We start from the raw sequence: 12,312 nt of genomic DNA, 5'->3' as shown, positions 1-12,312 counted from the left end.
TTACATATATATATATATTTGTCATAATTCCCATGTCAGTACATAACTGTTACAATTTACCTTTTGAAGTTTCAAAATCTTCAGAATAACAGTAATTCCTGGTTTTTGAAGGATGTTTTAGAGTGCTGGGTAAGTACGTGTTGGCAACTTTTTGGAGTGGTATTCATTTTTCCTGAGAGAAGTCATACCTTGTTTTTGATGATTTTATCTTGATTCGTTTCATTTTATTCAAGGCCTGCGCCACTGTTGAAGAATGTCCAGTTATCAGAATCCAAGGCCCGGGAATTGTATCTGCAGGTCATTCAGTACATGAGGAGAATGTATCAGGATGCCAGACTTGTCCATGCAGATCTCAGTGAATTTAACATGCTGTGAGTGCGTTTAGTCTCTTAGAAACTTTGTCAGTCATTTCGTGTCCTTTAAAACAATCAGATCTCAATCCACAAAGTCATACTGTATTCTGAAGTTGTTAAACTGTCTTCCCCATGGTAGGAGTTTAAGATGTGTTACCTGTCTTCAGTGACCTTGGTCACAGAATAGTCACAGGCACTTTGGAGGACAGGTTGTAGCTTGGTTAGTAGAGCAGTTGCCTAGCATGTGTGAGCCCCTTGCATTTTGTGGTGTGCTGTGTTTAAAGGTTGGTGAGGATCAGGGGAGACCATTTTGAGCAGTTAATGGGCTTTGGAAATTTTCTCAGTTTTCTCAGTTTTTCATCTCATTAGTCAAGATGGTCCTCTCTTACTTGCCTTGGTTATTTTATCATAGGGTGAATTTTTTGTTTTAAGCCAGGTGTGGGTGGCACATGTCTATAATCTCAGCACTTAGGAGGATGAGGAAAGAGGATTGGGGGGGGGGGGGGGGTTTGAAGTTTGAAGCTAGCCTGTGCTACGTAGAGAGACCCTGTATTAAACGAGAATAGAATTTGTTTGGGGGGGGTTCTTTTTGAGACAGGGTCTTCCTATAGCTCTAGCTGGCCTGGGACTTACTATGTAGACCAGGTTGGCCTTGAACTTACAGAGATCCACCTGCCTCTGCCTCAGAGCTGGGATTAAAGGCATCTGCCACCACGCCTGACTGAGAATAGATTTTTTTTAGACAGAAAACAGTAGCCTCATAGCATGTGTGTTTATTGCCCTCAAGGTACCATGATGGAGATGTGTATATCATCGATGTTTCTCAGTCAGTGGAGCATGACCACCCACATGCACTGGAGTTCTTGAGAAAAGACTGTGCCAACGTCAATGGTAAGAACAAAATGGAGTTCTCTAAGAGCTTGTTTGTGTCTGCTTTGTTCTTGCTGAAGCTATTGGATAAAGTCTTGATGCCAGAACTAGGCATGTAGTTTGGTAGAGCACTTGCCAAGCACATGTGAGGCCCTGTATTTGATCCCCAATGCTGACAAATCTTGTTACTAAATTTCTGAGTACAGTGGCACTTAGCCATTTACTGGTAGATTATACATATTTTTATCTGTTTTTTTTCTGTTTATAGTTGGAATAACAACTCTGTCCTTTGTAAAGCTGTCATTAATGTTTTTCCTTCTGATAGATTTCTTTTTGAAGCATGCAGTTGCCGTGATGACTGTGCGGGAGCTCTTTGAGTTTGTCACAGACCCTTCCATCACAGCTGAGAACATGGATGCTTACCTCTCAAAGGTCAGGTGGGATGAGGAATGCAAGAAGTGGGGCTTGGTTTGTGTGGCCCATCTGAGGGCTGAAGGTTGCCTAGTGTTGTTACTCATCTTGACAGGTTCTTAAAACTTTTGATTTCACAGTGATATTTAAAATTCAGCAAAGAAGCCAGTAGTAAAGCTACTGGACTAGGATTCCAGAGATGTCAACCTTCATGAATGTTTAATATGAAAAACTGGCAGGTTTGGTTTATCATCAGTTCTCATATTTTGCAGAGGCCATTCCTAAATCAATAGAATTTTAAAAGTTGTAGTAAAATATGCTGACATTAGGTGCTCCACTTTAAATGAATTGAAATTATTGTGGATACTGCTAAATTTGCATATTCCGAACTTTTTTGCAATCATCGCAGACAGAAATTGTGCCCATCTTTACAACTTCCCAGCTCTTGGCAATTACCATTCTGCTTTCTGTAAATTCAGCTACTCTTGGTGCTACTTACAAGTAAAATCAACTGCTGTTTGTCTTTATTTTTGGTTTTTCAAAAAAATTTTTGTTATCTTTTGGGGGATTTTATATATATTTTTTTAATTTACTTTTTAAAAATATGTGTATGAGTGTATTACCTGCATGTATATAAGTTCACTTGTGTTGTGCAATGCCTGAGGAGATCAGAAGAGGGCATTGGATCCCCTGAACTGGAGTTGGTTGTAAGCTACCATGTGGGAACCAAGCCCGGGTCCTCTGCAAAAGTGGCCTGTGCCTTTAACTGCTAAGCCACCTTTCCAGTGCCTAATTTTTTAAAAAATGTATGTGAATGTTTGCCTGCATTTACATATGTGTGCCATGTGTATGTTCATTACCTTTGGAGGCCAGAAGAAGGTGCTGGGTCTCTTGTAAGAAGGTGTTGGATCCCCTGGAACTGGAGTGATAGACAGTTGTGAGATGCCACATGAGTGTTGGGAATCAAAACCAGGTCCTTTTCAAAAGCAGCCAGTGCTCTTAACCACTGAGCTCTCCAGCTCTTTTATTTATTTTTTATTTATTGTACATGTGTGTTTATGTAAATATATGCCATATGTATGCCATTGCCTTTAGAAGCCAGAGGAGGGCATTGGATCACGTGTGCCTGGAGTTATAGGTGGTTGTGCAGTGCCCAATGTGGGTAACTGGTAACTGATCTCTGTTCCTCCGAAAGAGCAGCAAATGCTGAGCCATCTCTTCAGCTGTTTGTCTTTTTGTGGCTAGTTTCTTTTAGCATGGGGCGGGGGGTCCATCCATGTTCTAGCATGTGACATGATTTCTTTCCTTATTTAAAGCTGAATAATATTCCATTCAGTGTGTACCATATTCTGTGTATCTTTTCATCTGTTGATGGATGCTTGAGATTGCATCCACCTGTTTCGATCATAGTGAATAATACTTCTACAAACATGAACATATAAACATCTCTTCATGCTTTGAGGAGCCTGTAGTTGCCTGCAGTAGCTGCACCATTTTGCACTTCTGTCATCAGTGTGCCAAAGCTTCACTTTCTCTGCATCCTAGTCTGCATTGTCCTCTGTCATCTGGGGAGTAGCTGTCCTAATGGGTGAAGTGGCATCTCATGACTTTGATGTTTATTTCTCTAGTAATAAGTGGCATCAAATATCTTTTCATGTTTCTCTTTGGAGAAATGTCTATTCAGATCTTGTGCCTATATGAGCTATTTATCAGACCTCTTTTGAGTTACAGAGTCCCTGTTCCATGCATTGCTTTCTTACCATGCGGCTTGCATCCATTGGTCCCCAAACAGAAGTTTTGCATTTTGATGTAGTCCAGTGTGTTTTCACCCTTCTGACTTCTGATCACAGGATTTTGAACAAATGACATATATATTCCAATATGGGTTTTCAGGTTTGATACTATTTTTTCGTATTTTTCCTTTTCCCTAGAGTGCCTTTCCCATCTCTGCTCATCTTGCTGGGCCTAGAACTCAATTCAGAAAGCTTTCTCAGAGGGAAATTCAACAAAGTTACTGTTTTTAGAGACATATTTCATATATACATATAAATATTTTTTATTGAGCTTTTGTACATTTCATATAACAGTTCTTAATCAAAATTAGATCCCATCCCCCATCCATGCTCCCAGTACTTTTTTTTCTGGACGCATAGTGTCATGTATTCCAGGCAGCCTTCAATTGTATGTAGCCAAGGATGACCTTGCATTTCTGATCCTCCTACCTCCACCTGCTGATTGCTGAGATTACAGCTTGTACCAGTACACCCAGTTTATACAGTGCTGGGGATCAAACCAGCAGCTTAGTGCATGCTGTGCAACCGCTCTGACATTGAGCAGCCCGTTTTTCCATGTTTTATAGTTATGGTAAGAGATAGTCACACTGTTAACTTCTTACTCCAGGTTTTTAGTTTTTGTTTGTTTTTGTGAAATTTCTGTTATTTTTTTGAGATAGAGTCCTCCTATGTATTCCAGGCTGACTTGAGCTGTGATCCTCCTGCATCTACCTCCCAAGTGCTAGGATCACAGGCATGTACTATCATGCTTGACTAGATAATGAACTCTTAAGGGACACATGAGTTTTATTTGTGTGTTGACAATACTGACTACATACTTGGCATTTAGTAGGCAGTTAGTTGCATGTGCTGATTGAATAGCTTATCACAGAATTTTTAGTCCTAAACCATTAGTACTGATTCTAGTATCTGTTATTTAAAAATGAAACAGAAAATGAGTATTCTTTCTTCCTGTATATTTCAACTAGTGAGCAGACCTTTCTTTTATAGTTTATAAGCCAAGAGAACTCTGTATAGAATTGTCACCTTTTTACTTTCTTGTTTGCTCAAAGACCTTTCTTGGGTGATTTAGCAACATTAGAGCTATATCCTTTGCTTCCTTATGATTCACTTTACTGTCTCTCCAAGAACCAAGAAATGGTTCTTTATTTGAGTCTTGATAATTTTTTAAAAAAATGATTGCCTTGGATATGAGTTTGGGTGTGGATGTGGATGTGATTCTAGGGATGGAACCCAGGGCCTTGTACATCCTAGGCAGGTGCTCTACCACTGAACTACAACCCTAGTATTGATTTTAAAGACGGTAGCTAAAGATATCTTCAGACCCAAAGAGTTTTTTTGTTTTGAAATGATTGATAAGTCTGTGGAGAGCCTGCCCACACTATAGAAATTCACCATAATCCTATTGTAAGTATGAAGAAAGCTATGAAGAAAGATAAAGCTCAGAAGTTCATCACAGAATGGGAATTGTAGCTTCTCTAGGTTGGATGTAAAGGAAAGTAATTTTTGCTTTCTTTCAAAGGCTATGGAAATAGCATCCCAAAGGACCAAGGAAGAAAAGACTAGCCAAGATCATGTGGATGAAGAGGTGGGATTATTATTTATTCACAGTCTTAGGAAATACTTGTGGTATTGTTGTGTACTACGCCATTTTTTGTTTTGAGGCACAGTCTCCTCATGTAGCCTGGGCTGACCTGAAACTTGATGTGTAGCACAGACTGGCCTCACACTCATTTGTCCTGCTTCAGCTTCCTGAGTGCCAAGATTGCAGGTCTGTGCCACTATTCCCAACTAATACTTGTGTAATGGGTTTTTTGTTTGTGTTTTATTTTTATTGGCGAAACATGAACTTGATTTTATAAAAATATGATACATACATACATAGAAATATGATACATAAATTGTTCCATTCAGCAAGTTTAAATGAGTTTTATAATGATTCTGTAAGTATTGCAGACTTTAACTATTGATACTTTGATTAAAAAATAAAGCAGTTTAGCCAGGAAGTCAAAGCATCTTTTGTAAGGTCTATAGCAGGCTTTTCAAAGATTCTGGCAGCTCATTGTGCTCGTCGATTCACAGAAGTTAGGGGGGTGATACACCTGTGCAAGAGCATGTGTGCTCCTTTGCTCAGAGCCAGGCAGTCTTGCTCACTGTAGCTCCTTCCTTCCCTCCTACTCAGAAGCTGCTTTCTGGAATGCATATGACTGGAAGGAGTGTTGTTCTAAGGAAACCTAGGAAAAGCTCCCTTTTTTCTTCCCTAAAGTGAATCTTTTTTGCCATGTGGAGTATGGTGGTCTCAGCAATAGGGAGACAGGCAGGCGAATGTCTGAGTTGGGGCCTGCCTGGTCTATAGAGTGAGTCTAGGTCAACCAGTACTATATAGTGAGAACTTGTCTCAAGGAAAAAAAAAAAAAATCACAGAAAAGATAATTATCATTATAGCAAATTGCTTTTAGCTCACCACACAGCAGACACAGCACCAGTAAGTGCACATAGATTGCTGAGAGTCAGCATTGGAGATGTAGTGTGTGCAGATTCTGCCATGGTTGATGGTGTGAGGGTACTGAGTGAATGTGAGAAGTATTGGAATAACAGTTTCCATTTTGTTTTTCCTCTGTTAGGTGTTCAAACGAGCATATATTCCTAGAACCTTGAATGAAGTAAAAAATTATGAGAGGGATATTGATATAATGATGAAGTTGAAGGAAGAGGACATGGCCTTGAATGCTCAGCAAGACAATGTAAGTACGTTGCTTTGTATATAGAACCAGTTCTGCCAAAGAGACCGTCCCTAACTTGGTCCTGGCTTTGAGCTGGCAAGATAGCTACCTCCCTTTGTATAAACATGCCTCCATACATCTTGTAAAGGAAAGTCTTACTGGTATTTCAGAGAAGTGATACATTTGAATACTTCAGAAGGCCATAGTTAAAGAAAAAGAGACATCCATAGAAAAGCCTTTGATATAAGTAGTTGTGCTGTGTCACCCACATTTCATGATTGTACATATCTGAGTAAGTTTTTATAAAGTTTTATTTTTAATTATGTGTGCATACAAGTGGGCACAGGTCAGAGGTGTTGGATCCCCTGTTTAACAAGAGAGAAAAAGATGTTCCCCAGATTTTAATGCATGAAGTCAAAGACACTTGAAAAACAAACCAAAAAAAACCCAAGCCAGCTGTAATCCAGCGATCAGGAGGCAGATGCAGGCCGATCTTTGTGAGTTCAAGGCAGCCTGGTCTACATAATGAGTTCCAGGTCAGCTGGGGCTTCAGGGAGATCCTGTCTCAAAAAAGACCAAAAAAAAAAAAAAATCCTTCAAGTCTTTAAAAAAATTACTTGTCGGGACAGGAGAGATGGCACAACAGTTAAGAGCACTGACTATTCTTATTCTTGCAGAAGTCCAGGGGATCTGATGACACCCTCTTCTGTCCGTCTAGGACATTGCACAATACAGGTTTGGATACATACACGCAATCCATGTATACACATAAAAATAAAATACTTAAAAAATTACTTCTCTCAGCCAGGTGTGGTAGCACATACCTTTGATCCCTGCTCTGGGGAGCCAGAGGCAGGCAAATCTGTGAGGTTCTGGGCCAGCTGGAATTGAACGCAGTCAGGCTTGCACAGTTAAGTGTCTTTATCTGCTGAGCTGTTTGGCCAGCCTAACCCTTTTTTTTTTTTTAATTTTATTATTTTTATGTGTATGCGTGTATTGCCTGCATGTAGGTAAGTGCACCCATGTTGTGCAATGCCTGTGGAGGTCAGAAGAGGCTGTCGGATTCCCTGGGACTGGAGTTACAGACAGTTGTTAGCTGCCATGTGGGTGCTGGGATTCAAACCCAGGTCTTCTGCAAGAACAACCAGTGTTCTTAACCACTGAGCAATCTCTCTAGCCCTCTAACAACACTTTTATTCTTGAAGATTTATTTATATGGATGTGCATATGTTGGTGTCAGTGTGAGTGTATGTGCCGGTGCCTGTAGAGACCAGAAGACAGTGTTGGATTCTTGAAGCTGGAGTTAACAGGTATTTCTGAGGCAACCAGCTTATGTACCAGGATCCAATTTCTGATCCTCATGATTGAGCAGCAAGCACTCTTAACTGCTGAGCCATCTTTCCAGCCCCCTAAAAGCATTTTTAATAATAATTAAATACAATTTTTGCAAATTTTTGACTGAAAAGACTAGAATGGGACTGTGACGTGGGTAACATTTCACTCAATGAGACTCAAAGTTTATGTGCATGGTTATAATTACCGAAGATACTGTTTAATACAGGGCTTAATAATGTAATGTGTGTATATAATGTCTATTTTTATGTTGATTCTTATTTTTTTTTTCTTTTGATTACAAGATTCTATATCAGACTGTCACAGGATTGAAAAAAGACTTGTCAGGAGTTCAAAAGGTATGAAGATCATGTGTTACTATTTGCTTATATGAAAACTTGGAAAAAAATATTTTTACCTGGGCATGGTAGCACATACCTTTAATTGGGAGACAGAGGCAGGTAGTTAGTTCAAGGCCAACTGCATAATGAGACCCTGTCTCAAAAAAATTTTAATTTTTAATTTTATTTTTTGTGTGTTTATATGTGTGTTTGTGTGAGAGAGGTTGTGTGCTCACATGCACATACATGTCTGCACATGTGCACCAAGTCTTACATGTGGTGAGCAGAAGACAACTTGTAAGAAGTTGGCTCTCCTTCCATCGTGGGTCCCTAGGATTGAACTCAGGTTGTTAGGCTTGTGGGGCAAGTGCCTTTATCTAGTGAGCCAGCTTGCTAGTCCTGCAAACTCTTTTAAAGAATATAAAACTTAATGCAAAACAGTTATTAGAATTAAATTTGGATGTGTATTTATTTTTTGTGTTGTACCTGAATTCTTCTGTTAAAGGTGAGACTTAAAAAAAAAAAATGCTGCCAGGTGTGGTGGTGCATGCCTTTAATCGCAGCACTCGGGAGGCCGAGGCAGGTGGATCTCTGTGAGTTCAAGGCCAGCCTGGTCTACATAGTGAGTTCCAGTACAGCTGGGGCTACAGGGAGACCCTGTCTCAAAAAGATCAAAAAAAATCCTGGTCTTCATTAGTTGGGGTAATTAGTGATAGCGTATACATTTTGATAGATTTTACAATCAGCTTTATAAAACAGTGTGGTCTTATAACAGTATATAACTTAATATCCTGGATATCAACCTCATGAGTTCAGTCCCTTTTTCAATTATTTTTCAATTTGTCTTAATTTCTTAAGTACTAGGATTACAAGTGTATGCCATCATATCTGGCTAAGATTTGGAGTCAAGGCCAGCCTACATTGCCCTAGTCAGGCATTTAATGCCCAGGCTCAAATCAGTCCTTCTGCCTTGGCCTCTTAAGCTACTTAGGACTGCAGGTATGTGGGTTTTTTTTGTTGTTGTTGTTCTTTTTGTTTTTTTTTTAATTCAATAGGAAGCAGTTTTTAAAAGAGCAACATTTTCTTTATTTAAACAGTTTCTTACTGGGTATGGTGGCTCATATCTGTAATCTCAGGACTCAGGGAGCAGAGGCAAGTAGATCACCGTGGGTTCAAGGCCATCTTAGGACAGAGAGAGTGACCTGGACACATACCAAAGAAAAAAAGAAATTTAAGAAACCAAAACTTTTGTTATAAAGGTCTAGCTGTTATAAAAAATCATCTTGCTATGAAATTCAAAATACAACTTTATACCTAGTATACGTAACTCAAAAACACAAAACACTGAAATTGTCCCAGTTCAGTTCTTCTTAGACATCCAATTTTCAAAAAGCAAACTATGATGTTTAATTTAAAAGAGAAAAAATCTACCTTTACTACTGCCTAAATTAGAATTACTTTACTCGTCTAAACAGTAAAGCAAAAAGAACAGGAATCTGGCACACTTAGACTACTAAAACTCAGTGTGGTCGTCTGTGCGTCGAATCCTGGTAATTGGGAGACTGAGGCAGGACTAATGCAGGTTTTATGTCAACCTGGGCTACATAATGACATCTTGTATTAAAAAAGAGAAGCAGGTTGGGCCTGGTTGCACATGCCTTTAATCCTAGCACTTGGGAGGCAGAAGCAGGCAGATCTCTGAGTTCAAGGCCAACCTGGTCTACATAACAAGTTCCAGGCCAGCTGGGGCTACAGGGAGACCCTGTCTCAAAAAAAAAGAGAAAGAAACAAAGTTAAATGAGCTAAATTTCAGGGAAAATGAATGAAAATTTCTCTTGGTTGACTATTCCTTTTGAGTAGATTAGCTTATTGCTAGAAATACGGTGCAGAGGAAAACAGTTGTGAAGTTGCCCAAACAGATCTTTTAAAAAAAAATTTTTAATCTGTATTTCACATCCAAATCCTAGCTCAACCTCCTGACTTGCTGAAAGCAGCAGCCAATATTTTCATCCATATAGCCCTCGTAATCAGGCGTGTCCAGCCTGTTTTTGTGGCAGACTGCAGCCTACCACATTTGTAGATAACATCACATCACATCAAAATGTCAAATGGTTGGATACCCCTGCTGGTTCTTTCCTTCGTGCCTGTTCTTGAGCACTGCTGGAGTGAATGAATGTCCCCGTCTTCCTGTCTTGTGTGGATTCTGATATTTTGATGTTTCAGTACATGACATTCTGTAAAGTATATCTGCCAGAATGAAATAAAAATTCTGACATTAACATTTTTACTGACAGTAGATAACTGACTTCAAGTAACATGGCTCTGTTATAACTTCTTGAAGGTCCCAGCACTCTTAGAAAACAAAGTTAAAGAAAAGACTTGTTCTGATTCAGAGGCTGCTGGAAGCTCTGAGTGCTCTGACACAGACTCTGAAGAGCAGGGGGACCATGCCTGCTCCAGAAAACACACTGCTGACCCTGACATTGATAAAAAGGTTAGCCAAGATTTTTAATTCCTCTTTTCTTCCGTGTGGTAGCTCCGATGATGGCTGCAACATTGGTGATGCCTCCAATTGTTGTTTCCAATAACTAAGCATGAACTCACTCTGCTTTGGGGGTAAAATTAGGGCTGCATTAGGTATTGCACAGACAGGGTGCCTTATATCTGTCTGCTAGAGACAAGTATTTTATATCTCCAACCTTTATTTCTGTTAAAATATGGAATGTGTGAACAGTGAGTAACATACACAAGGATATTGATTTGACTTCCTCCAGTTTTCTCTTAAAAACTCCAGGGACTGGCATATAGCTCAGTGGTAGGGAGGGGGATGAAGGGTGGGAGAGGGAAAAGAAGGTAACCTGCGTGGAGTGGCATGCGCCTGTGGTCCCAGCACTTGGGAAACCGAAGTTGGGGAGGAGGTCGTTTGCACTTCAGAAGTTTGAGAACAGTCTGTACAACAGAGTGAGACCCTCTTAAGGGAAGGGCAGAAGAAAGGGGGGGGCGGTGGGGGGTCAAGGTGGGAAACGGAAGAGAGAGAGCCTCAAATAATTTTTAACCTTCAGATTCTACTGCCAACATGTAATAGTTACTTTTTTTGTGCTACGTTCACTTTTATGCTTTTAACATATGCATTTTAACTTCTAATAATAATTTGAATATTTTGAATGAATGAAATTTGTTGGGGGTGGGTTGTTTGCCTTTTACAGGAAAGAAAAAAGATGGTCAAGGAGGCCCAGAGAGAGAAAAGGAAAAATAAAATTCCTAAACATGTGAAAAAAAGAAAGGAAAAGACGGCCAAGATCAAAAAAGGCAGATAGACTGAAGAGTTATGTGTGGACAGTCATCCTTCACCATCTTAAAATTAACGTAGAAGTGGCAGCTGGAGGATGGTTTCTTGACCGCATCTGAATCATCACTGTCTCATTGTCTGAGAAGACTGACTGAGGTGTAAAAAGCTCAGAGCCCAGAGTTCTGGGGTCCAGATCCAGTCACTGGCTCTGGTGTTAACTGGCTTATTTAAGGCACTATTTTAATGAAGAACTTTGTACATTTTATATTTTTTTATTCTGTAAACCTGTTTTCAGAGGCATCATAAATATTTAAATATGATGAACATCCACAGCCTTTATGTGAGTATAAAGGTACAAGAACAAACTTGGGAAAATCATTTGTTTTCTTTGCACATACCGAAGACACAACTGCAACATCACAACTGATATTATTAGGCCATGGCTTAGAGAACAGTTTCATCATAAGAGAAGCCGTGGCCATCGTGTCGTGTGGCCATCGTGTAAGGACAGCAGCTCCTTGGCATGCACTCCCACCTAATCCTCAAGGCTCCTTGGCATGCCCTCCCCCCTAATCCTCAAGGTTTTTTTTTTTTTTTTCCTCCAGACTAGGAGTTCTCCACTTATAAGCTGTTTCACATCCAGCCAAGTGGCATATTATTGATTTCAACTATTTGAGTCTATTAGGTGCTGGGATATAACAGTGAACAAAGTAAAAAAAATCACTTCCTTTGAGTAGTTTGTATTCTAGTAGGAAAAGGAAACACTAAATAACGTTAAGTGTGGGAGAAGCGGAGTCATACTGTGCTTCCTGGCACTCTGGAAGCTAAGTGGAAAGAGTCTAAGTTCAGGCCAGCCTGGGCTACTTGAGTGTGAGGATGCTAACAAAAAAGCTAAGTCATGCATGCCAGGAAGGAAGAATATTCCGGGCAAAGCAAACAGCCAGGGGAAAGGCCCTGAGGCAGAAGGATGCCTGTCCTGTTGTGAAAGGGGGCTGCAGCATTAGAATTTGGGGTGGAGAGCTGAAAATGTGCAGCTCAGTTTTGAGCAGAGGAGTGGTAGGATCAGACAGCTGCTCTAAACGCATTACTCTGGCCTCTGGAGAACTGATAGGAAGCAAAGGTGGAGGATAAATTGGGTGTGCTTTTTGTCATAACCCAGGTGAGGTGCTGGTGGCTTGGCCTAGGATGGTAGCAGTGGAT

General features: G+C 40.1%; 1 protein-coding gene across 1 annotated transcript in view; it reads left to right on the top strand.

Moving 5' to 3' along the window:
- Riok1 (RIO kinase 1) overlaps positions 1-11,654 on the top strand; it is a 29,799-nt gene extending 18,145 nt beyond the window's left edge. The window contains exons 10-17 of the mRNA XM_008831643.3: positions 234-371; positions 1,141-1,244; positions 1,549-1,655; positions 4,950-5,015; positions 6,052-6,171; positions 7,788-7,841; positions 10,165-10,317; positions 11,030-11,654. Of these exons, the coding sequence (XP_008829865.1) occupies positions 234-371; positions 1,141-1,244; positions 1,549-1,655; positions 4,950-5,015; positions 6,052-6,171; positions 7,788-7,841; positions 10,165-10,317; positions 11,030-11,140 (853 nt within the window). The 3' untranslated portion in view covers positions 11,141-11,654. The remainder of the gene's footprint in view (positions 1-233; positions 372-1,140; positions 1,245-1,548; positions 1,656-4,949; positions 5,016-6,051; positions 6,172-7,787; positions 7,842-10,164; positions 10,318-11,029) is intronic.
- The last annotated feature ends 658 nt before the right edge of the window (positions 11,655-12,312 follow it).

This window comes from Nannospalax galili, unplaced genomic scaffold (assembly GCF_000622305.1).
Source record: "Nannospalax galili isolate Female #2095 unplaced genomic scaffold, S.galili_v1.0 scaffold72, whole genome shotgun sequence".
In the NCBI taxonomy this organism is placed as follows: domain Eukaryota; kingdom Metazoa; phylum Chordata; class Mammalia; order Rodentia; family Spalacidae; genus Nannospalax; species Nannospalax galili.
Note: the sequence above shows the minus strand (reverse complement) of the source record. Positions and strands in the feature narration are given on the sequence as shown.